Below are 23,503 nucleotides of genomic sequence, written 5' to 3'. Positions count from 1 at the left end.
ATCTCCCTCTCAATATCTCTCTCTCTCTCTCTCTCTCTCTCTCTCTCTCTCTCTCTCTCTCACACACACACACACACACACAGGCCAATGTTGGAAAACAGGATCAGGGGGCTTAGAAATCCCCTGATACCAGTAAATGATCTCTGTAAAACATACACGCGTCACACAGATTCAAACACACACACACACACACACACACACACACACACACACACACACACACACACACACACACAGGCACATGTGTTACCCAAACAACTTTCAGCACTCAGATACACAAACATTCATGCCCAGACACAATGACACCACCATCATCTTCATCACCACCACTATGGAAACACAGAGAGACATACAAACTTGGCCCAAGGTGCCAGCAGAGCCTTCCCTGAGAGAGCTCTTCAGTATCTGTCCCTCAGGAAGCCCCAGGACCCCGGACCTTCTGTTAATGTGGAAACTCTGAGGAACGATAGTCACCATGGGAACCTTTTAGTTATTTGTTGTGTCCTTTAGTGTGCTGTTGTCACTGATGATGAAGTTATAGTCTGACACTTAATGCTTGATCCTCATAACATCTTAAAGCAAATCTTGAAGAACATTAAAAAAATCTAAGAACTGAAACATTAAATAAATATATACAAATATCGTCATTTTTTCCCGACTGGTGTACCAATCAATATCTTAGATCCATTCAATAATTTTAGGCAGTAAATATCTGTATCAGGGTCAATGTGAACAAGAAAATGGGTCACAGGTCGAATACATATATGCTAAAAGAGTACCGCTAAGTTGAGGTACATAAGAATTTCTTCTTTAACGGAAAAAAAAATATGTTTAACAGGAGATTCAAATTTCACTTCCACAAATTAGAGGTCAACTATTGCTTATTCTGTTCATTTGAAACTGAACGAGGCTTGTGGAAATATTGTTTGCTTTGCTGCGCTAGGCAAAACGGTTGGACCACATTTAAAATTATAGACTTGTGGGTTTATCAATGAGGTTTTATGTATGGCCAGTGACAGAAGAAGCCAAATAATGAACTGAATGTATAGTGAGAGCCAGACTGAGTCTGTGTGGCATTGAGTATGAGTCACTGTCATTACTGTCATTACTTACTGTGCAGATGTTAGGAATGGCCAGCATCCCAGTTTACACACACACACACACACACACACACACACACACACACACACACACACACACACACACACACACACACACCTTAGTCAGTTGCTTAAAGCTCTCTCCCTGACGCACAGCACCAATACAGGAATTGATGTCACTCTCACATTCTGACCGTGCAGCACATTACTAGTATGGAAGGCCAATGCCTGACATGACAACCAGGAACCAGGAAATGCCACCACTACACAACCAGGAAATGCCCTCAATAACTCAATACGTTTTAAAACATATAGTAGATATTTCGCTCTATACTCCACTCGTACACTGGAGGTTCAGTCAGCCTTCAAACTTTAATTTATGAACAACAACGTTCAAATACAAACAGTAGTTAGTCAGTTTCTTCATTATCTCCGAACAGTCCAGCACATCTAATGAGATCGTCAACAGAGCTCGTCCCAACAAGCCACACAGACATGATTAAATGGATTTTTGCTTTGATTGTCATAACACTACACATATCTGAATCCACAACCGAAAACAACAGTGATCACCTGATATATTGTGTACATATAATAGTACTTTTTTAAGGTATTGCCATGAATACAATTTTACAGCAAGAGCACAAAAAGAAAGCATTCCTGTTTTAGAAAAATTCACATTTACCTAAAACAAAAATATTTATTCAACAGCACTTTCAATCTCAGATAACATTATAGATATATGGTATGTTACTTCAATAGGTAGGATAATTTATAGTATTTTTATTTTATTTATTTGTAAACTTTTTCAAGGTCTTAAAATGTGAATAATACATCTTTAAATATTATTAGATTTATATATTTTATTATATTCTATATTAATCATGAAATAAATATAGGCTGGATTTGAAATAGTTATGTCATCACTCGTGAAAATTTAAACACACATTTTATCATTAATAATAAAATGGCAGGAATTTGGATAAAAAACAAAACTTTTAAACGTTGATTTCTGTCCATTTCAGTAGCACATTCGTTTTGTTCTGTGCTGTTATCTATGTAGGCGTGCTATGGTCTGTTACATTTCTGTGTTTGTCAGGTTTGTTCAAATGACACAATAGAGATAAAATACATGAAACCAACCCTATAGTGTTTTACATCAGAACCCCTTCTAGATTTACCAGAGCCTGATGTTCAGACATGTGCTGCTGGGTACAGCGGCAGAACGCCGTGTTAACGAAGAGTTTGGGTTTTGGGAAACACATCCTGGAATTACTACACGGACAGGAGGAGGAGGGTTGATCTTTAACAGCACGAAGGTCTAACCCACTGATAACAGAACTTTGATTGGTATCTAGGTTAGTGGTTCATGGCTTTGCGTTTGTATATATAGAAAGTAGTAATTACCTTTGTGATATAGTACAGGTTGTGAGGGCTCTAGAGTTACATACAGTAGTGCTTTCACTGTGGAAACAAGCTGTTTTTATTTATGGATTGGAATATACTAGTGTGTCTATGACATCTGATAGGGGCTGTGGATAAAACACTACAGGTCACCGTGAAGCCAACACCCCACCAACATCCCTTGGCTGAAGGCAAAATGGTTGGGAGATGTAACGTGCATCTAAAAAAACCCTCCAGGTCAGAGTGTCCATACCTAGAATGATCAGAATGCTTTTGTGCAAAACAGTTGTCCTGCAAATGCTGAACCTTTGCCACGTCCAGCCAGCAGCTCGGTCCCACACTTAAAGCCCTCTAAATGACCTTTCACCCTAGCACCCGAACTGTTAAAGAATAATAACGGAATAATCCACTTTGACTCCCTCAGCCACTACATATCACTGATCAACCAGACGTGTGTATTGTCGACCCAAATGTGAACCACTCAGTTTTCCCCTTCATCCAGCACTCGTCCCAGCTCACCGAGCCCAGCATACGGTGTCTGAACTGCAGGTTCCTGCAGCCCTCCTCAGTAGTCTTGTCTCTGGTAGCCAGCAGAGCCATCGTAAGTGGGACCCCTGCTGCCTGTTGGGTCCGTATCTCCGGTGTAGGCCGTGTGCTCCATCCCTGCAGGGGGCGCTGGCGAGGCCTGGCTCGGGTCAGCATAGTTCTGCAAGAACAGAGCGGAACTTGCTCCGAGCTGGAACCTCTGGTAAGCCAGGAAGGCCTGACCACCCTGAAGGACGTGAGTGCGTGAGCAGAGAAAAGGATCATGGGAAAACAAAGGGGGGCAATAAATAAAGGAGTCAGATTGCGGAAGATTAATTTGTGGATTAACAGATTGAATGTTACAATAGAATGCAAGAATGTTTGATGAATTAATGAAGCACCCCATTATTCACTGCGTAAACAAAGAGATAAGGATTAGAAAGAGGAGAGAGAGAAAGAAAGAGAACATTAGCTTGATTAGTTCAAATGATCAAATATGGGCAGTCATGGCCTGGCGGTTAGGGAACTGGTCTTGTGACCGGAGGGTCGTGGGTTCGATTCCCAGACCTGAGGCCATGGCTACTGAGGTGCCCTTGAGGAAGGCACCTAACCCCAACTGCGCGCCGGGCGCCGGAATAGGGCTGGCCACCGCTCTGGGCACGTGTGATCCACAGCCCCCTAGTAATCACTAGTGTGTGTGTGTTCTGACTGCACAGATGGGTTAAAAGCGGAGGACAAATTTCGATTGGGATGTAAAAATCACAATTGACAAAATATGGCACATTTCATTTCAAATATGTTAATATAGCTCAAAGTTATTAGTCTTATTAGTTATTTCTTATAAACTGTTATCCCAACACCTGAAAATATGAAAGGTTTGTAAATACTCAAACCAGAAAATATCATACTAAGACTGACAAGTGATTATACAGATACTGTACAGGAAGAACATTATATTTTTCAATCTGAATCTCTCTGAAATGTTTCTCTACTAGCAATAATTCTGGACTAAAGATATTTGAGGGCAATTATATGTGTGTGTGTAATTATATATACACACTCGCACACATATATGCATGCACAACAGAAAATTATGTTCAGATGACTTCTGATGAAGGCTCTCTGGTCTATTGGTCTAAAACAGACCAAATTTAATTCAGACACAGCACACACTTAAAATACTTTACACACTAATACACTTAGTACTTTAAAAGAAGGGTCCAACTGCAGTCTGAGTTGAAGAAAACTCTTTTATGAGCAAATGTGATTGTAACAAGCCCTAAAAATCAAACCATATGATAACACTAATGCCAAAAAAACATCATGAAGCAAACATGTAACTATGCTAAATGTTATATGGAACGTAGATGTGTAAACAGACAGGTAAAAGACAGTAGCATTGTTTTGGAGTATTTCGGAGATTCCTCCACGTACCACTAGAGGGAGCCACCTGTGGTAGGCATAACAGTTTGAGAATTATTGAACATGGTCCCGTGTATAGACGAATGAGTCATTCAGTTCTATTTCTTCACCTCACACAGTTCTGGAATAGGCAGAGCGATCACAGCAGTTTCACTACAATCCACACATTGGTGTGAGAGCTGGGGTCATGATGATTCTGGGTATTTAGTGATGTTGCATATTTAGGTACATGGAATACAGTATACAGTATACAGTATACACTATACACTATACACTATACACGTTCCACATGCAGCCTCTGGAAGAAAAACACAACAGTAATAAAAGATTCCAAATATTATTATGAGTGGATTCTTGGAGAAAATACTGATGTTACACTTTTTCTGGCATACGAGGTGGAAGTTTTATATTTGTATTATAAATGTGATGTAAAAAAACTACTTTCTCCAACACCTGATTGTAACCTTTGAGAAAAATTTGAACAAGGCTGAATGCTCAGTTATTTCCTTCATATCTGTCTTCACACAACACATGGTTACACACCTGCTGGGAATCAGTGTATAAAGGGCACATAAAGGGATTCAGCCACGACCCTCTCACCCGTCAGTCGATACACAGCAGGCTGAAATTCTACATGCATTTGTCACAACACACAGAGAGAAGGAGCTTCCATAGTGGAGGAACCAGTGTGGCTGTTGGCTGTGTGTTTATGCGTTTGCTCTGTTTTACACAAACGGTGAAGGGGGAGGAGCTGAGAACAGTTTGTTGTATTCCTCTTCAAACGAGACTTTCTTTAGACGCTCCACGGCCAGCAACGTTATAGCACCCTGGAGAAGGACAAAATGGCCGAAGGCACTTCATTAAGTAATAAAAGGACAGAGGAGAACAGTGATCACACTTATATCATTACATTCTTCTAGAGACAGCGCTGGCTCCATCAAGCTGTTTTATCTAGCTTGTCCAGTCCAGACAGAAACTCAGAGTTCAAGTTTTAACTAAAGCAGGTCCAGTTATCATACAAAAACAGCGGGGATAGGATTCCTACAAAAACACCCTAAAATGACAATTTTGAAGATGTTAGTGGAAAAAGAGTTAAAAAGAATGAAAAGTGTTCAAGGCAGGAAAGCATATTTCATGTCCAGTTATTCAGTTATTGATTTTATCAATTCTCAAATATGAAGATTAAGATGATTCATTAAAATTAATGCACAAAAAATAAGGTGATTAAATGGGCAACACAGATGGCCCAAGATGAAAGCATTCAGACTTGGCTACAGTTTAAACAAACAAACAACAAAAAAGAAACAGTTTAAATTAAAAATAAAGTCATACTACTATAGCCTGAGCCTGGTCACCAACTGAGAGTTGACATTAATGAAGCTGTTATTAGAGCAGGATATTTTAAGAAGTTAGTTAGGAGTTCAGGACAAAGCTTACACAGGTAGGGCACAGGATATATGCAGCAGGCAGTGACAGATCCCAGTGTGATTGCACCAAGCACAGGGTCAGATAAACTCTCACCAGGGCAGCGTCTGTAAGGAACACTACTAATAACACTCCTGTTACGGCTCCTGCCCAACCAGATGGAAACGTCAGGAGAAGATCATAACCTTCACTGATTATTTTGTTGTTTACTTTTAAGGTTGGAAGATCACCTTCTTAAAGTCACACTTCCTGACTCCATGTAAGTACCATTATCCTTGCTCTATTTACAAAGAGAACACTATATGACTATATTATCAGATTTATGAAATAAAGGTGTTTCACAAGGGTTTGATTCCATTGAGCTTTAAAATATAAACCTTGTTCATGAACCTCGTGAGAGAAACATGTCCTTTACCTTCACAGCCAGCTACACAGCCAGACTGGCATCGTAATGTTATGGAATCTTTGGTGTGAGCAGTGATGGAGGACAGTACTAACCCAGGAGAAGATGGAGAAGAAGGAGAAGATGATGGCGGCTCTCGCTGCGTCCGCCCCCTCGTTCAAGGGGTTGTCTACGAGTTCAGACATCTGCCACTGATTGGTCAGGAAGCAGAATCCCACAAACCACATGAAAGCCCAGAACGCTGCAGGAAGCACAGAGCAGGCACGGGACACCTTCGTTACAGCCCACACACACACGGGACACCTTCGTTACAGCCCACACACACGCGGGACACCTTCGTTACAGCCCACACACACACGGGACACCTTCGTTACAGCCCACACACACGCGGGACACCTTCGTTACAGACCACACACACACGGGACACCTTCGTTACAGCCCACACACACACGGGACATTTCTGGCTCTTGTATGCAAGCCTGTTCCAGAACATTCTCTTCCAAATGATTCACTTGCCTGGCCACCGTGTTATTGCACCTAACTCCTAAGGGCGTACTCACACTAGGCTCTGTGATCCGGGCCCGGGCACGGTTGCCTGCCGAAGCACGGTTCGTTTGGCTAGTGTGAGCGCTCCAACCGTGCCCGGGCCCGGATCAGTTAACCGTGCTCGGGCCCGCTTTGAAGAGGTGGGCCAGGGCACGATTCATGTGGACTCGGGCACGGTTCGCTTCTAGTGTGAGCGCTATCCGTGCCCGGGCCCGCTTGGTGCCTCGTCTGATTGGTTCATTTCGCTGGAACTCAAACATGACATCAGTGATGCGACGCTCACGTTAAACAGTCATAGCGGCAAAGCGATTAGCAGACAATCGTTGTGTTAAATTATCGATAAATCTGTGCTTGCACCGTGTTTCTGCACTCCCAAAACGACTCCAAAAATACAATAAAAAGAGAATCGTGAACTCTATAGTGTTGTGCGAGCGCGCTTTTTTCCAAATAAAGCGGCGTTGTGATGACGTAAGCGTGCTCGGGCCGGGTTGCTGAAGCCAGTGTGAGTGCAGGCCAGCGGGGGAGTGGGGAGGGGGGATAACCGGGCCCCAGCACGGAACAAGCAAACCGTGCCTAGTGTGAGTACGCCCTAAGTAAAGGCAACCCAAGAATAGCAAGAGGTCGTAACATCTCTTAACACAGGGGGGCGCCATTGTACCGCTAATCCCACTTGAATGTCCAGTGACCCAGGCAGACGGACACATTTAATTGCAATTTCATATTCAACCTGCAGAGATTAGCAAACTCTCATTGTAGAGGAGAGTGTGTGTGTGCGTTTGTGTAAAAGTATCAAAGCATTTTTTTCTTTTTAATGGATATAGATGAAGGGCAGGGAAGTATTTTTTAACAGTGATTATGGGATGCTTATATTCTATGATTAAAGATATTCATTTTGACCCTTTTGGTTTAGTGAACAAGCAAATATCAGGTTAATACTGACTCAGGAAGGGTTTTCATGGATAAACACAGCAGCCCTAGAGCTGGGCCACAGTAGGATCTGTGTAAAGAACATGAAGGCTACCTTTGAGATTGCTCTGGGTTAATGGCAGTGTTGCGAATAACGCCGTTAAAAATAACGGCGTTAGGTAACGTCGTCATTTTGTCAGTAACGGGATAATATAATTAATTACTTTTTGTGTCGTTACAACGCCGTTGACGTTACTGGTCATTAAAAGCGGTGCGTTACTATATATTACAGTAATGCGAGCGGACCCCTGCCCAGGCTAGTGAGGAGTAACAGATCTCGATAGGTCACAGTTCTCGGTGTAACACCTGTTTAAACTTAACAAGTCAGTAAGCGATTGGCTAAGGCAGCGTTATGATAGCCAATCAGAGCCAGTGTTTTTACACGCGCGCCGAAGCGCGCGAGTGACACGACACAAATGGAGAAGAGGCCGAAATGGCGTCAGGTGCAAGCCGAAGAAAACTAGAATTTTCAAGGCGATATAAACATTATTTAAGAAAATACTTGACGTTCCTGAATGTGTACCAGACTGGGTATTTGATTTATTTAATTAAGAATAGAGGTTTTATTGTTAAGTTTACTTCTGTTGTAAACAAACCAGTTGTCTCAGGTTGAGAGAATTTAATTTAATTTGATAGATGTAAATGCACTTTATATAGTGTAACTGTTTACTTTTGCTTTTTTTTTCAAAGATTTGGGATTTTTTAACGATTTTATCCTGCATTGGTCTGTGGATGTGCAAATATCAAAAGTTAAACAATTTTCTGATCTACTCATTTCAACTGACTGTGAAAACTGCTTAAAAAAAAAAAAACTTAATTAATTGGCATATAACCTTTTTTTAACTGTAACACAAATAGTTACTTTCCCTGGTAATGAGTTACTTTTATTATAGAGTAATTCAGTTACTAACTCAGTTACTTTTTTGAACAAGTAGTGAGTAACTATAACTAATTACTTTTTTAAAGTAACGTTCCCAACACTGGTTAATGGACATCCGTTTAGGTACAACGGCACAAGACAATCCCAATATAGAGATGAAAAGAGTTGCAACCTCTTCCCAACATAACACCCATAATGCTCTGGGCAGGTTCTGGCTTTTGGCGTCTTGCATTTTAGTGTTGGACATACTGGAACATAGATTACAGTACAATGGAATGAACTGTTGCGAGGTATCACCTGAGATGGCGATGTCAGCCAGCACGGCCCTCTTACGGTCCTTCACTCCGCTGATCTGTGGGAAGTAGACATCCAGGGCCAGGAAGGCGGTGCAGCACAGAAAGGCCAGGCAGCCTGTGACCACACCGTAGTTACAGGCGCCTTGGTTACGGTTGAAGATACAGAACTCCTCCTCTTCATCTGGGCGGTTCACGTAGCCTTCGTTAACAATGCAGCCAAATATCACGATGGAAAAGATCTAGAGACAGATGAAAGAAAGAGGAGATATCATAAAACAGGATTAAAGATGGGCATAAAGAGAGAGAGAGAGAGAGAGAGAGAGAGAGAGATTGACGTCTGTTTGACAACAAGCACATAGCCTGCAGTTTTCTGGAGGAGCGTTCACACTCCGTACATCTGAGTGCTCGTGTGTATGAATGTGTACAGTTGAGGCCCAAGCTTTATGTATACATGAGCCAAAAACATTCAAACGCAATTCACACCACCACACCAGGCTACCACACGTTCATTTCGGTAATTACATTTGGTTTCTTTACCTCAGAGGTATTTTAAACCTGTTGAAACCAATGCACTTTTGACCTTGATACCAGAGGAAAATTCAATCAACTCAGCCAAGATTTCATAAAAAAAAACAAACAAACTGAAAACTGTAGACATCATGTCCAGCTTCTCATTAGCTGGGTCTTCATTAGCTGATCTGAGAACAGGCATTCAGCTTGAGCCTTCATTAGCTGATCTGAGAACAGTCGTTCAACTTGAGCCTTCATTAGCTGATCTGAGAACAGGCGTTCAACTTGAGCCTTCACTAGATGCCCAGATCACAAGGTTCCCATGAGCATATGAATGCAGGCTTTGTAGCAGGCAGCACGTGGGGCTCTGATCTTGTGATTGTCAGCATCAGAGCATTTGTATTTCAGGCTAAGATTCTCTGTGTTATTCAAGAGTCTGAATCCATGAGCACCGTTTTAGAATTTGATTAAGGTGCAATTGTCACTTAAAAGTAGCAATATATTTATTGTACAAGTCCAAACTTAGAATGCAAATGAAAGTAATTGAATGGAAAAGTAATTTACAGAGAAACCAATCATATTCAGGAATGAGTTTTATAAAATAATGCAGTGCTCTGCAGAGTGAGTTTCTAGAATTATGGAACATTCTCTTAGAAATCACTGAACAAGACTGTTGTGTCATACTGTCTAACTCTCAGTTTAACCCAGGACTGATCATACATTGTGAACCGACCCCAAGGGCCTGCCAGAACTAATCACCTAAGGGAGAAACTTCCCATGACCTGCTGGGACTGATCACACCAGTACAAACCTGCTGTTTCATCCGGGTCAAGGGGACCATCGTTCTCCCAATGAACGTCATCCAAGCCCAGATAAATTATGCTTAGCTTACAAAGGAGTACCATGTGTTGAAGTGGACACCATCACAGGAGAATCTGCTGACCTACACATTTGCCATATTTCCTCGAAATAGTTCTCATGGTGAAGTTCTGCCAAAAGGTTTGGAGATTTCACTGTGTTCACCATAGTAAGTACAATGGTAGTCTGAATTTAGGAAGATGTTAAAGTATACCATTACAAGACCTTATAGTAAGGCTTTACATGCCATTCTTGTGGATGTGTTCTTCAACCTATGAACACAAGGCTGACTCGTATTGTGCACACCGATATATGACCAGGGGACAGGGGAGTGTGCTTCACCCGGGACAGAACGGACACTCAGTATGTTCGTTTCTGTCTCTCGCTCTCGCTCGGTGTGTTCTAGGCTGGCCTGCTTTTCTCTTCCACCACTCCCACAATCCTTCCTTTTAATCCCCCTGACCTTATGGTCACAGGAGAGACACAGACAGAGACAGAAACAGAAGGGCTGGGGGGGTCTGAGTCATGGGATTAGAAGAAAATCTCTTCACTCGTGCCTCATGCAGCGGGCAAGCACACTCACACCCCTCCATTTTGGTACAGTGTGATTATGTGGCTATAACAGCTTTATCAAGACATAAGCACAGTCTTTGCTAACGTTGAAAAGCTATCGATCATTTGGGGAAAGCAGTGACGAACACACCTTTCAGCTTGCTGAATTGGGACCATGTTTGGAAACACATTTAGAAAACATGTTTTGAATTTTTTTTTAGACTGAACTCTTAGTAAACAATGGCTACATATTTGACTAGAGCTGATGTACCCATAAATGCATGTGATATTACAGTAATATTAGCTAATGTAATATGTATTGGTAATGATCAGCCAATACAGCAATATTAGCCATCACCCATCCATCCATCCATCCATCCATCCATCCATCCATCCATCCATCCATCACAATTGACTATGGATGAGGTACAACAAACAAGAATACTCCTGAAATCTAAATAGGAAAAACAAGACAAAACTAAAACAAAACAAATCAAAACTGAGTGACTAACCATAACAGATCGTTCTTCACTAGAACAAAGACAAAGCCAGCAGCACACGAGGTTGAAATACGTCAACTAATGAAGGGAAACAAGAAACAGCTTGATACAGTCAAGGGGCGGAGAACAGAAATAAACGCATGTAGCGCTTATCGTCATGGGAACTGTGATGGCAAAGGGGAGAAGAATGACAACACGGTGACAGACTGTGTCTTCTGAAGAACAACAAAACAATAACATCAACAGGGCTGTGGAAATGAGGTGGAGATGATGAAAGGAACGAGACCTGACAGGAGAACAGGAGGGTGAAACGTTAGACCAGGACGGGAACAGGACAGTATTGTACTGGGGACTAAAGGGGTCAGACAGGGAACTGGACGACGAGCTGGACGTTTGACAGGACGCTGAACGAGAGGAGAAGCACGCAGTGGAAGAAAAGACGAACCAGTTTCAGAAGAACTGAAAACTATACTGAAATTGAAACAACTGAAAACAACAAGGAATACGTTATCTAAAACAGGACAAAATCTTAACAAAACAAACCAAAACGACAGTCAGAACAAGGTTTAAACATGTTAACTAATGGATGGAAACAAGAAACAGCTGATACAGTCGAGGGAATGACCAGACAGGGTGAGAGTAGAGACATCGTCTTGGGAACCGTGAGTCTAGAGACAGCAGACATTACTGTGCAAACAGAACAAACCAGTAAGCTTAAAACTGTAAATCTCAGGGAACAAAATTACGATGAGTCACAAATATGGCTGCAATGTACATATACACAGTAAAAACAGCATGACACAGGCATAACATCTTCAGAGAAAGAAGGATGATATTTTAAGGGCTAAACACAACTATACATACACATACAGGGGTTGGACAATGAAACTGAAACACCTGGTTTTAGACCACAATAATTTATTAGTATGGTGTAGTGCCTCCTTTTGCGGCCAATACAGCGTCAGTTCGTCTCGGGAATGACATATACAAGTCCAGCACAGTGGTCAGAGGGATTTTAAGCCATTCTTCTTGCAGGACAGTGGCCAGATCACTACATGATGCTGGTGGAGGAAAACGTTTCCTGACTCGCTCCTCCAAAAGACCGAAGTAGCTAAATAATATTTAGATCTGGTGACTGTGCAGGCCATGGGAGATGTTCAACTTCACTTTCATGTTCATCAAACCAATCTTTCACCAGTCTTGCTGTGTGTATTGGTGCATTGTCATCCTGATACATGGCACCGCCTTCAGGATACAATATTTGAACCATGGTGCTGGGGCTTCTCCACACCATAACTCTCCCAGATGTGGGAAAACAGTAAAGGTGGACTCCTCCGAGAACAATACGTTTCACATTGTCTACAGCCCAAGATTTGCGCTCCGTGCACCATTGAAACCGTTTGTCATTGGCACAAGTGAACAAAGGTTTGGGTATAGCAGCCCGGCCGTGTATATTGACAGACAGTTTTGGTGGAAACAGGAGAGCTGAGGTGCACATTTAATTCTGACATGATTTGGGCAGCTGTGGATCTTTGCATACAGTCCAGGTTAGCACCTGAACATCCCTTTCAGACAGCTTCCTCTTGCATCCACAGTTAATCATGTTGGATGTGGTTCGTCCTTCTTGTTGGTATGCTGACATTACCCTGGATACCGTGGCTCTTGATACATCACAAACACTTGCTATCTTGGTCACAGATGCACCAGCAAGACGTGCATCAACAATATGTCCTCTTTTGAACTCTGGTATGTCACCCATAATGTTGTGTGCATTGCAATATTTTGAGTAAAACTGCTCTTACCCTGCTAATTTAACCTTCACACACGGCTCTTACTGGTGCAATGTGCAATTAATGAAGATTGGTCACCAGGCAGGTCCAATTTACCCATGAAACCTCCCACACTAAAATGACAGATGTTTCAGTTTCATTGTCCCACCCCTGTACATAACACATATAACACACATACACACACATAACCATATACACACAGTACATCTCCTTGATACGTTTCTATATCTGGCCATCATTTGCTTTGCCCATGAGGCTGTAAGTTTAAAGACATTCACATGTAAACTTTGCACATGGTTGTCATGCCAATATGGTTCTTAGGATCAAACTCAGGGTCACCTTGTATTTATTCCAGAGATTCAGTGCAGGAGATCTTTCTTTCTTTCTTTCTTTCTTTCTTTCTCTGTCTATATGTACGCATGGACACATCTGTGCATCTTATAGGGCTAGGGCCAAATCCAAATATACTATTGAGCAAAGCACAAATAGTGAATTTTCATTTTGTAAACTTTTTCCATTGTTTTTGTGCAAATATCAAATAGCTGGTGTTTTACCACAGTATATTTGACCGGGAGGAGATCAGGCTAGTTCAGTTAACTCTCTAATTTAGTCTCTATTGTTGGTAGTGTAGGTTTAGTTTTGTGGTGTAAATTGCATCTACAACAGGGTCACTATCCAGCTTGCAGGCAGCAAGCTATACTGTTAGCACCTTCGTCTCCCAGTTAAGTTACCTCAGTGTATTGTGGAACAACACTTTAATGGTGGAGAGAGATCACATACAGGTACAAACAGCAGGCTCTCTTCACAGCTAGCCCCTTAACCACACTGAAAACTCTGCTCCATCGCTCCACTGATATCCAATGAAGCTATAACAGTCTGGGCTCTCTCACTTTTACTGGGATCAGAGCACATCTGAATAAATAGGGACACACAGATGTTTCATGGCCCCTTGGTCAGTGTGATAACCAAACAGCAACACACACACACACACACACACACACACACACACACACACACACACACTGTGTACAAATAAGCAGCTGTATAAAAGCTCATAACAACCACACAGGAGTAAAGGGCAGACTACCTTGTATACTATATTATATTTGGAAGATAACAAAGGAATACACAGAAAGGATAATGATAATTTGGGTCATGAGGAGTTATTCACACAGTGCCCACATAACCCTAGCTCCCCCTACACTTGCAATCTCTTTCTCTCTCCCTCTCACCATGTGTTCAAATACCACACACACACACACACACACCAGAAGGTGCAGGAGATGAGCCAAAGTTTTGGTTTTATATCCGTGACAGATGCACACTTGAGACAGATTCAGCCAGCCCCCTCTTTGATAGCAGCAGGAGACTGCAAAATGATTTCATCAATATCATTATGCAAGAGGTCACAAGGTCCCTTGGAAATTAAACCAAATCTTAATGCCATTCAAAGCTGAAAAACAAATGTAAATACAGTGTACATAACCTAAAATAGTCTAATTACTAAATCGGATAAAAATCTGTTGTGCGTAAAATCAGCAACTTCACGCAAACTTTTTGCATATCAAAGTGTTAATGTCACATTAATATCTACATTCAGGAACAGGAACAAAAAGCTTTGAGCTGTTTTACCGAAAATTACTAATTTGAGTAGCAAACCGCCCGAGCCACTGTACCGACGGACCCATCCGACAGATACCTGTCATTCTGTCTACCTGTCAATTATTATTTTAATACCTCATTTGCAGTTACCCGAGTGGATGGACTGTAGCAAAGCTCAAGCTGTTTTAGTCTCGCTGCTAAATGAGATAATGGGTATGATCCCCGTTACTCACCCACGACACTACCCGTAGGATGGTGTGCGGCTGCCGAAGGAAGGTGAGTGGATCGAAGGCGCCTCCAGCCTTGGGCGCGCCGTACGCCTGCTCCATCCCCGCGGCTTCTTCTTCACGCGTTTATACGGAACTACAGCGTCCTGTGGAGAACTGATGATGGAGGTGAACTAATACCACCACAACCTTCACCCACCGCCTCACTCCTTTTTTCACGACTCGGGATCACCCCTGTGGTCGTGTTGGTGAGCGGTGATGGTTCTTGCTCTCTCCGCCCTACCCCCCTCTCTCTCTCTCTCTCTATCCCCCCCCCCCTCTCTCTCTCTCTCTCTCTCCACGCGCACGCACTCTCGAGGACAATTAGGCTACGCGTCTTTGGGTCGTTTGCGTAAAGAAGTGTGTTACTGTAATGTTTAAATGTGAAAATAAACATTCAATAAACCGTTTAATCCGATTATACCGATTGAAGTCCAACTTGCCATCTAGCGGACGACTTAAATGTAAAGCATTTGCAAAAAAAAGTAACGAATTTACAATCGATGAGCAAAAACTACATAAGAGTTATTCTGGAGTTATTCTTATTATGTTTTCGTATTTGTTTTAACATAGTAACTAAGACTATATTGGCATATTATTGTTATCCATAGTTTCCACACAACGGAACCACAGCCAATCTAATAAGCTATTTTTTTACTTTACTTTTAATTCTCAGTTCAACAACGTATCTCATACATACAAAGTCGTCAAACTAGTACAGTAGGAGAATGTATAATGATTAAAATATCAAATGATCGAGTTGACTAGTTCTATTTCATGTTTTATCACGGTTGTGTGTAAACCGTTAGTTTGCTCTTGTGAGAGGCTGACAAAGATTAAAGTAAACTTTCTATATTATTGTACAAGACAAATAGTTCATTTAAATGCTGTTACAGGTCTTTAATGCAAAAACTAGAAATGACAAGAACACAGAAGAAAATGTTTACATGTCTGAAGCAGAACCCTATTGTAGGTTGAAGGTTTTCCCAGTCCAGCATGACATTAACGTTTAATCTTTCAAACAATGTAGTTTATGCATTAAAAAACATGCAGTAACTGTACGTTAGTTATTTGGAGATTGATTCTCATCACAATTATGGCAAAACACAATCAGGTCAACCAAGATTTACAGTTCCATGGAAGAATCATGAAGACATTAAACCACATCAGGTTTACCCAAATGTGCAAGGAATACTTCCTTCAAAAGCTATGAACCAAGTTCCTCTGGGCATTTCCAGATAAAGGTGCAGCAAAGAAGGGAAACATGCCAAGGCAAGTGAGAAATCAAGAGTGTGATGGCTCATGCGCAGCTGACAGAACGGACAAATGGGCTCAGAAGCTCCTGACACTACTGTAGCAGATCACTGGTCATAGATGGAACCGTGTGGTACATCACAGGAAGGCAGACGGTCAGTCGTAGGATAACACAATGCAAAATGGACACGGAAGACCAGGTGGAGAATACTGGGAATTTTAAGGACAGCAGTTGAAAGCTATTTGGGAGAGTAAGAATCAAAAAGGCACTTTTAAGGCGATGGATTAAATGTGGAGAGAGGGAGCCAGTGACAGATGGACAGATGAGAAAACAGAAGAGAGAGAGGAAACAGTTCAAGAATCTGAACAGGACAGTGTTGGGATAATCAAAGAACTGAAAATAGGTTATTTACATATGCAATGGATTACATTGCTTTACTTTAAGTTTTGGCATCCCATGGGTAACATTTAATTTCCTGATTTTCTTTATACTCTACCAAAGGAGATTAAAAAAAATGGTGTAAGCAGGTGCACTTCAATAGCTTGTTTGCCAAACAAACAAAAAAAAAAGAAAAACCAAAACAAACAAAGCCCCCAATGAGCAAGTCTACTCACCGCTGAGACAACTAAGGTAGCGGCTGCATAGCAACAAAATGGAACACAAACACACAAGGCCAGCGCAAAAGTGTTACGTGTACTACAGTGTTCTCAACAAGAAGTGGTTCATAGTTTAGTGAGCGCTTCACTAAGCGACCCGGACAGTCCCTTCACAGTCCGTTCAGCCATGCAGCACCATTCTGGGCACAATCTGCATGGCCTGACATACACAGGGCCGGGGATCGGCGAAGGTAAAACAATTCACTGTGTTTATGGTTCGTGACGTGCTGCTGCAGTGCATGTCCTGATGTCGAGGGTGCGTGAGGATTAGAGGCGAGGAAGGTTAACCAGAACCGAGTACTTGGGGACATCGGCACGCGTCTCCCTCTCGCAGTACAGCCGTACCCAAACACACCCAGACGTACCAGCTCAACCACACGCACATCGCTAGAATAGAATTCGTATGGGCAAAAGTTGAGAATGTAAAAATTGTACATAGTGGCTTATGCAGTCATAGCCTAGATCTTGAATTTAAGCCATATGCCAGTGGGCACTAATCTAAACCCCATGCCAGGGCATCCTACAGATGCTACCATGAGATACCATTTAACTACGTACAGTTAAATATGACAACCAAATACAGTTACACAGTTACTGTATAATGGGTCTCTCTGATCAGGTTCAAATAGGCAGCTTTGAACAGGAACCAGATTCAGTGTTGTTAAGCGAGTATTTTATTAAGTCATGTTTTGAGCAAACACTGAATAACCCAGCAACCATTTCACTGCCTTTTGTGAAAGGTGTGATTGACACACATACACATATCTCTCTATTTCAGCTCCAATTAAGTGATATAAAATGAAAAACCTTAAAAAAAAATTCCCACATCTTGAGAAAAAGCAAACACACATTGACATGTCATAAATTCAGTCCATGTTTGTTTGTTAAACTTTTTTTTCTTGCTTCTCACGCTTTTTGTCTTGCTGATGAACTCTTTAAGGCCTGTGGAGGACGTCCCAAAGAGAGAGTTACCTTGGCTCAGACGGGGCACTAGGGGGCGCTGCTGGGAGGCACACGTTAAGGGGTCACAGGAAAAGTTAAACTGTATATTTTAAAAAGTCTCAAAAATAAACTCGGCTTTAGAAAATATGGCATCCTCTGGTTTTGTGAACTGTTGTCTACACCCCAAGTGTTTTTCATCCTGCTTTAGAAAAAGACAACACGTGCAAAGTGTCCAGGAGGACGAGTTGAGGAGAGATAAACTGGCAGGTGTTCATGCAAAAGCCCGTTGGCCTGTAGCAGTGCCGATGCTCCATTCACCACTCAGTCTTCAGGTAAGTGGCTTTTCCTGTCGTTTTGTGCTTTGCCTGCGTTTCCCACACATCTGCTCCTATATTCCTTCAAATGGCTCCAGCCACCATGGGCACACAGCAGAGGTTACGAGCGTCCACTCGAGGGCGCTATTTGAACACCATAAGTGGTCTCTCCTCCCGCTTCTGCCAGGGACTCTTCTTATTCTCACCTTCCTCGTCCTTGTCTTCACCATAGTCATCGTCGGGGCTGGTCACCTCCGCAGCGTCGTCTTGACCGCGCCGTCGTAGTGGACACGTTCCCCGGGACTCCTGGGCTGCGTGGGCCACCGTACCGTCCTCGCACGTGCGTGCCGCCGTCCGGCTCTCTCTGGCGGCGGAGTTGATGACGGGCAGCCTGGAGCGGATCTTCCCGAGGGCCTTCCTCTCCGCGCCCTCCTTCGCCCTGCTCTCCTCCTTCATCTTCCTCTGCGAGGCCCTGCTGGCGTTGCCGGGGTAGGTCTCGGCCCGGTGCTCCTGCCCCGCCTGGCCCAGCGGCTCGTTGCCCACCTCGATGTAGGAGTGGCGCACGAGGGCGTTGGAGCGTCCATCCAGCGACACGAACCAGGCCAGGGGGTGTGGCTTCACGCCCAGTTCCAGCAGCTTCTTCTCGGTGAGCGCCTTCAACTCGCTGTTCATCTGCGACTCGTCGAACAGGACCGGGATGTGGACCGGGCCGGAGGACTCCCCCGCGGTGGCCGTGCCGTCCTCCCCGGGCTCGGCCTGCTCCTGCTGGTTCTTCTGGTGCTGGTTCTGCGCTCGAGGCAGCGTCATGCTCACCTGGATGGCCTCCATGTCATGTTGCAGCTGCTGCTGTCTCTCCACCGCCTGCTCCACGGCCGACAGGTCCGAGGACAGACGCACGTAATGGGCCGGGATGACCAGAGTGGGCACCACGCCACGGTACACGCCCTCCTTCATCTGCTCCACCGAGCGGCAAAAGAACAGCTGGCCGTTGGCGCGGTCCGTCGCCTGGGAGTCCGAGTACTCCGGCGGCTTGCCGTCCCTCCCGTGCTCGTGGTACCGGTCGGTGAACGGCGACGGAGCATCGGAGGCGGACGCCTGGTTCTCCTTGCCGTCCTGGGCCGAGCCGTAGCCCCTCTGCTGGAGTGGCTCCAGGTGGGAGGTGTGGGGAGAGTGGGTGGCGTGCGGGGGGAAGGCCTCGCCGTGTCTGCCGTGAGAGCTCCCCGTCGAGCACTGAGGTTTTGGACCACGCCCAAAGAAGTCTTCCCGCGAGCCGCGCAGGTCCCGGGCGGGGGACAGGCCCGATTTCACGCCACACGCATCTCCTATAGAGGAGGCCGTCTCCACGGGCCCACCGCTGATGAGGTTGAGGTGAGGCGTGGACGTGCCCTGGTCCCTCGTGTAGCTCTCCAGGGTGGACAGGTGCCTTTTACGGCGATTCTGCCGGGGCTTTAGACATCGTCTTCTGACAGGAAAAAAATAGAAAAGATTGAATAAGTCAAATGATGCAATGTGAAAAATTACACGACGAGCATTTATAATTCTCAACTCAACTCAAGCTTTATTTATATAGCACATTTAAAACAACCGAGGTTGACCAAAGTGCTGTACAAATGAGAAGCGACAACAAAGCTAAGGTCAATCCAGCAGTATCACAACTTCCAAGTAGTTAAAATCAATGAAAAGAATACAATAAAAATAACAGTAGCATAAAATACATGAAATACAATAGCCCAAATAGGCAGTTAAAATAAAATAGAATCTATAAAAAATAAATAAATAAAATAATGAACTAAACATTAAATGTACATGTCAAAACATGAATTTTCTTCCCTATTACTATACACAGATACTATGCAAATACTTTATAATACTTTCTAACTGCACTGACTGAACAACCCAGAACTAACAGGGCCTGACCCAGTTCCATGGGTTTCCACTGAAGGTTCCACTGAAAGCCACTAACAGCAGTCGTGAAGTCATGAAACTGACTTCCGGCACCTCTGGCCCAGACGAGCCAGCAAACACACTGTTCCAGCCCAAGTACCTGCAGTAATAGAGCAGCAGACAGAGCAGGATCAGAACCAGAAGGGCCATGGAGCCCAGAATGGTCAGGAGAAAGATGGTGTGATAGGTGGTGATGTCTCTCAGACCAGAGGGGTTCAGGATCGTGCCTAGAACACAAACACATCGTACTATGAGCGAACTTGCCACCTGACGCAAAACTGGGCCACAGGATATCACTGACAACTGCCAGAGCGCAATAATTAATAATCGATATAGTGCTATAATTACAGACATATGTCTGATTTTCTACAAACAGCGCACAAGACAGTACATGTGGGTGATTCAGAAGAAGACCAGCTCTTTATAACCTCAGCTGCTCAGCCTGTAAATGGTAGTGTGAATACAACTACTAATATACCAATCAAAATAACTGAGCACAAAACAATATTTATTATGTGTTGCTTTCGATGTGGAGACAAAGAAGTTGGGGCAGTGCAGAGGTCACCTGGGGTCAGGGGAAAAGCTGCCAGCCAGTATCCTAAATGGGGAGCCACAAAACTGCAGGTCATGTGGGTCCCATCCCTGCTGATGTAGCCAGTACCGCTTCTCAGCCACAGTCCTGAGGGCAAAACACACACAGGGACCCAATGAGGCTTCAAACTTAAAATGGTAAACAACTTCCCAGGAATCTGTACATTTAGCTCACACACTGTCCTGCACTAGAAACGCAGAGGGCTTATTAGCAACTGCAAACTTCACAAATGATGACTCCATATCGGCCTAGGAAAATGTGACCTAGATGTCAAGGAAAGAAAGTCAAAAGTTGACAGCTGTTGATCAGACTGGGCATCAAGTGCCATGATATTTGTGATACATCCTGGAGGACATACCAGAGGACGTCCCAGAGGACACCTCAAAGGACAGGTTTACGAACCGCACGACAGCCCATAGCAGTTTGCGATTCTCCCAGCAATACTTCCAAACTAGGCCCATTGACAAATGTGCAGCACCCCAGATCACTCCGTTTACAGAGTCTTGGTTCCTCTCAGGTTTCTTCCTCGTGCTCTTAGGGAGTTTTTCCTTGCCACTGTCTCCCTTGGCTTGCTCACTGGGGGTTTGGACTCGGACACTTGTAAAGCTGCTTTGTGACAACAACTTGTAAAAAGTGCTATATAAATAAATTTTGATTGCTTAATTGAAAAAAACAAAAGCCAACAGCGGAGGATGATTGGGTAAAGGAAGCTCAGCTCCATTAAATCTGAAGAGTGTCAGCGGGCTTAATGAACGCAGAGAGAGCTCAGCCTGCTCTTCAGCTCGGGGGGTGAAGCCAAGGCTTGGAGTCAAAACCAACGCTGAGACTCCTCACCTCAGCTGGACAGGCACTCAGGCCAGTGCAAACTTCAGGTGCTTCACAACAAGGACCGTGACAAGTTTGCATTATGCTGGACCAGTGTATCATGGTTGACAAATTTACTCTCTTGTTTACTAACGACCGATCGCACTTCCAAACTCGCATTTTTGGATCTGTCTGCAATGCTTTGATTTACAAACTGCCAGGTTCTAGCATGCGTGGTACATTGCAGTGCAACCACTAGGGGGGAGAACTGGGAGAACCTTGATCTGTGCCTCTAGAAGTGGGGGGTTTTCCCAGTGAGATGAAGTCAGTCCCAGCACAGACCACGCCAGGAGGACTCCTCCACTATACTGACCTCTCTCCAGCGTCTATGATCCGTCCTTTTCCACAAACTAGGCTGACCTCCAGAGGCCGTTTCACTCCACCCTTGCTACAATCGTGCCAGTTCTTACCCTCTCTTAACTGCCTGGGGTCTGCAGGCATCAGTCTCCACGTCTGAGTCTATATCAGAGGCTCAGCCGTGTGCCAACTCCCTCCAGAGCCGTGCCAACCCCACACAAAGTGCCAACAGCAGGAGAGAATCAGGGAGAGGGCCCTGCTGACACCTGACACAGGAGTATCAGCTCTCTCAGATCCTTACGGCTCGGATCTTTAAGGCTGAGAAAACCGATACTCTCAGACTGTTACATAAACAATGTTACTAGTTCCCTCCAGTTCACGCAGTTTTGCAGTATCACTGCTCAATGAAATCCTGGATTTAACAGTCCCGTCAGACTGGAGCGGAGGGAAACAACATGCATTTACTTTGCATAACGGTTTCAGTTCTAAAAGTGTATATATGCTGATTCTTTTAATAAACACATTTAATTAAATATGCATCAGCAAATCAATGCCACAAACAGCATCCACCTAATTTGACAAGCAGAAACATGTCAGCACATACTGGCACTCCTCGGTGTGACACTCACACCCTTCAACACAGCACGGCATAACAAGATCGAGGCAGATTTTGCTTGGGACCAGATGCCTCTGTCTCCCAAAAACGAATGAGCTGTTACTTATGCATGAATTAATACTGAACACACGCGTGTCTCCGAGCTCAGAGCAGAAGGGCATCGTCTTAGGCTGTTTTGCCATTTAATGCGAGACAGAGGGACCACAGCACACCTACTCCAGTGACCTTTAATGGTTTGAGCAGCAAAGATCGCGATTTGCCATTTAATGCGAGACTGCGCCATGTCGTGTAAGTAAGCTTATATGATAGAAAAGTGTTACTGGCAAGAAAAGCCACGCCCTCCTTAAGTTATCATTGTTAACTAGGACAGTACAATATAGCACAAATAGTGCCCTGTGATTCTGCTGCCTATTGTGATTGTGACATACATTACAGCACAATTCATCAAGAGCACACTGCCGAGCCATTCACATGAACGGTTAAAGATCTGCCTACATTATTTTCACTAAAATAATACATAACACAGTATTATACATTTGTATTGTACGCATGATCGATCTCAGATGTCACAAATGCAGGTTCTGTGGCAGGTTTTGGTCAGGATACAGCAGTTAGAGAAACACGGTCATTAGTCAGAAGGCAGATGCATATTGTACCTTTCTGCTTCGCAGGTCCTGCAAAAGCCCATACAAGCATGACTGTGATGATGATGATGATGATGATGATGATGATTAATAATAGACTGCTGTGCTCCATTCACACATTCAGAGGGGGTGCGGAAATCTTTGAGTGAACACCCCTTCTGTACAACTAGCAAAATGCCCCTTGGACGTACGTAACCCTGGTAACCAGGGGGAAAAAAGTTCTTCTTGTGCTTCCCTTTTGAAGAACGTCCTCATCTAAACAACAGAGCCAAGAGGGTTAACAGGCCTGCAAGATTAGGATTCTTACAACTAAGCTGCTTGATTGGAGATAATT

At 43.8% G+C, this 23,503-nt stretch overlaps 2 protein-coding genes across 6 annotated transcripts in view; both read right to left on the bottom strand.

Annotated features, from left to right (window-relative positions):
* Positions 1-30: 30 nt before the first annotated feature.
* syngr1a (synaptogyrin 1a) lies at positions 31-15,279 on the bottom strand. 3 transcript variants are annotated; one of them, XM_076997181.1, is made up of 4 exons: positions 15,013-15,279; positions 8,969-9,206; positions 6,375-6,520; positions 31-3,276 (listed from the first exon to the last, which is right to left on the bottom strand). In XM_076997181.1, the coding sequence occupies exons 1-4, from the start codon at positions 15,106-15,108 to the stop codon at positions 3,070-3,072; spliced, it is 687 nt and encodes a 228-aa protein (XP_076853296.1). In that variant the 5' UTR covers positions 15,109-15,279; the 3' UTR covers positions 31-3,069. The 3 variants fall into 3 exon arrangements, 2 of the variants coding, with proteins under 2 accessions (XP_076853296.1, XP_076853297.1); XR_013129379.1 differs by lacking the exon at positions 31-3,276 and adding an exon at positions 4,262-5,278 and having other exon boundaries at positions 5,889-6,520; XM_076997182.1 differs by lacking the exon at positions 31-3,276 and adding an exon at positions 4,262-5,278.
* Positions 15,280-15,692: 413 nt separating this feature from the next.
* The window catches only part of fam171a2a (family with sequence similarity 171 member A2a), a 35,075-nt gene continuing 27,264 nt past the window's right edge, over positions 15,693-23,503 (bottom strand). For 2 of the 3 annotated variants that reach the window (XM_076997177.1, XM_076997179.1), the window contains 3 exons: positions 20,722-20,835; positions 20,257-20,383; positions 15,693-19,674 (listed from right to left, as the gene is read on the bottom strand). In XM_076997177.1, coding sequence (XP_076853292.1) covers positions 18,357-19,674; positions 20,257-20,383; positions 20,722-20,835 — 1,559 coding nt within the window. In that variant the 3' untranslated portion in view covers positions 15,693-18,356. The remainder of the gene's footprint in view (positions 19,675-20,256; positions 20,384-20,721; positions 20,836-23,503) is intronic. The other variant, XM_076997178.1, reaches the window with a different exon arrangement.

This window comes from Brachyhypopomus gauderio, chromosome 2 (genome assembly GCF_052324685.1).
Source record: "Brachyhypopomus gauderio isolate BG-103 chromosome 2, BGAUD_0.2, whole genome shotgun sequence".
Taxonomy (NCBI): domain Eukaryota; kingdom Metazoa; phylum Chordata; class Actinopteri; order Gymnotiformes; family Hypopomidae; genus Brachyhypopomus; species Brachyhypopomus gauderio.
The sequence above is the reverse complement of the archived record's forward strand: the minus strand, read 5'-3'. Positions and strand labels throughout refer to the sequence as shown.

What these genes read in the sequence shown, in the direction of transcription:
- syngr1a (XM_076997181.1), bottom strand. Translation starts at nt 15,108, where the DNA reads ATGGAGCAGGCGTACGGCGCGCCCAAGGCTGGAGGCGCCTTCGATCCA. An exon ending in TCCTACGGGTAGTGTCGTGG is followed by an intron (nt 9,207 to 15,012) that starts GTGAGTAACGGG and finishes ATCTGTCTCTAG; the next exon opens with ATCTTTTCCATCGTGATATT. An exon ending in TCTTCTCCATCTTCTCCTGG is followed by an intron (nt 3,277 to 6,374) that starts GTTAGTACTGTC and finishes CACGTCCTTCAG; the next exon opens with GGTGGTCAGGCCTTCCTGGC.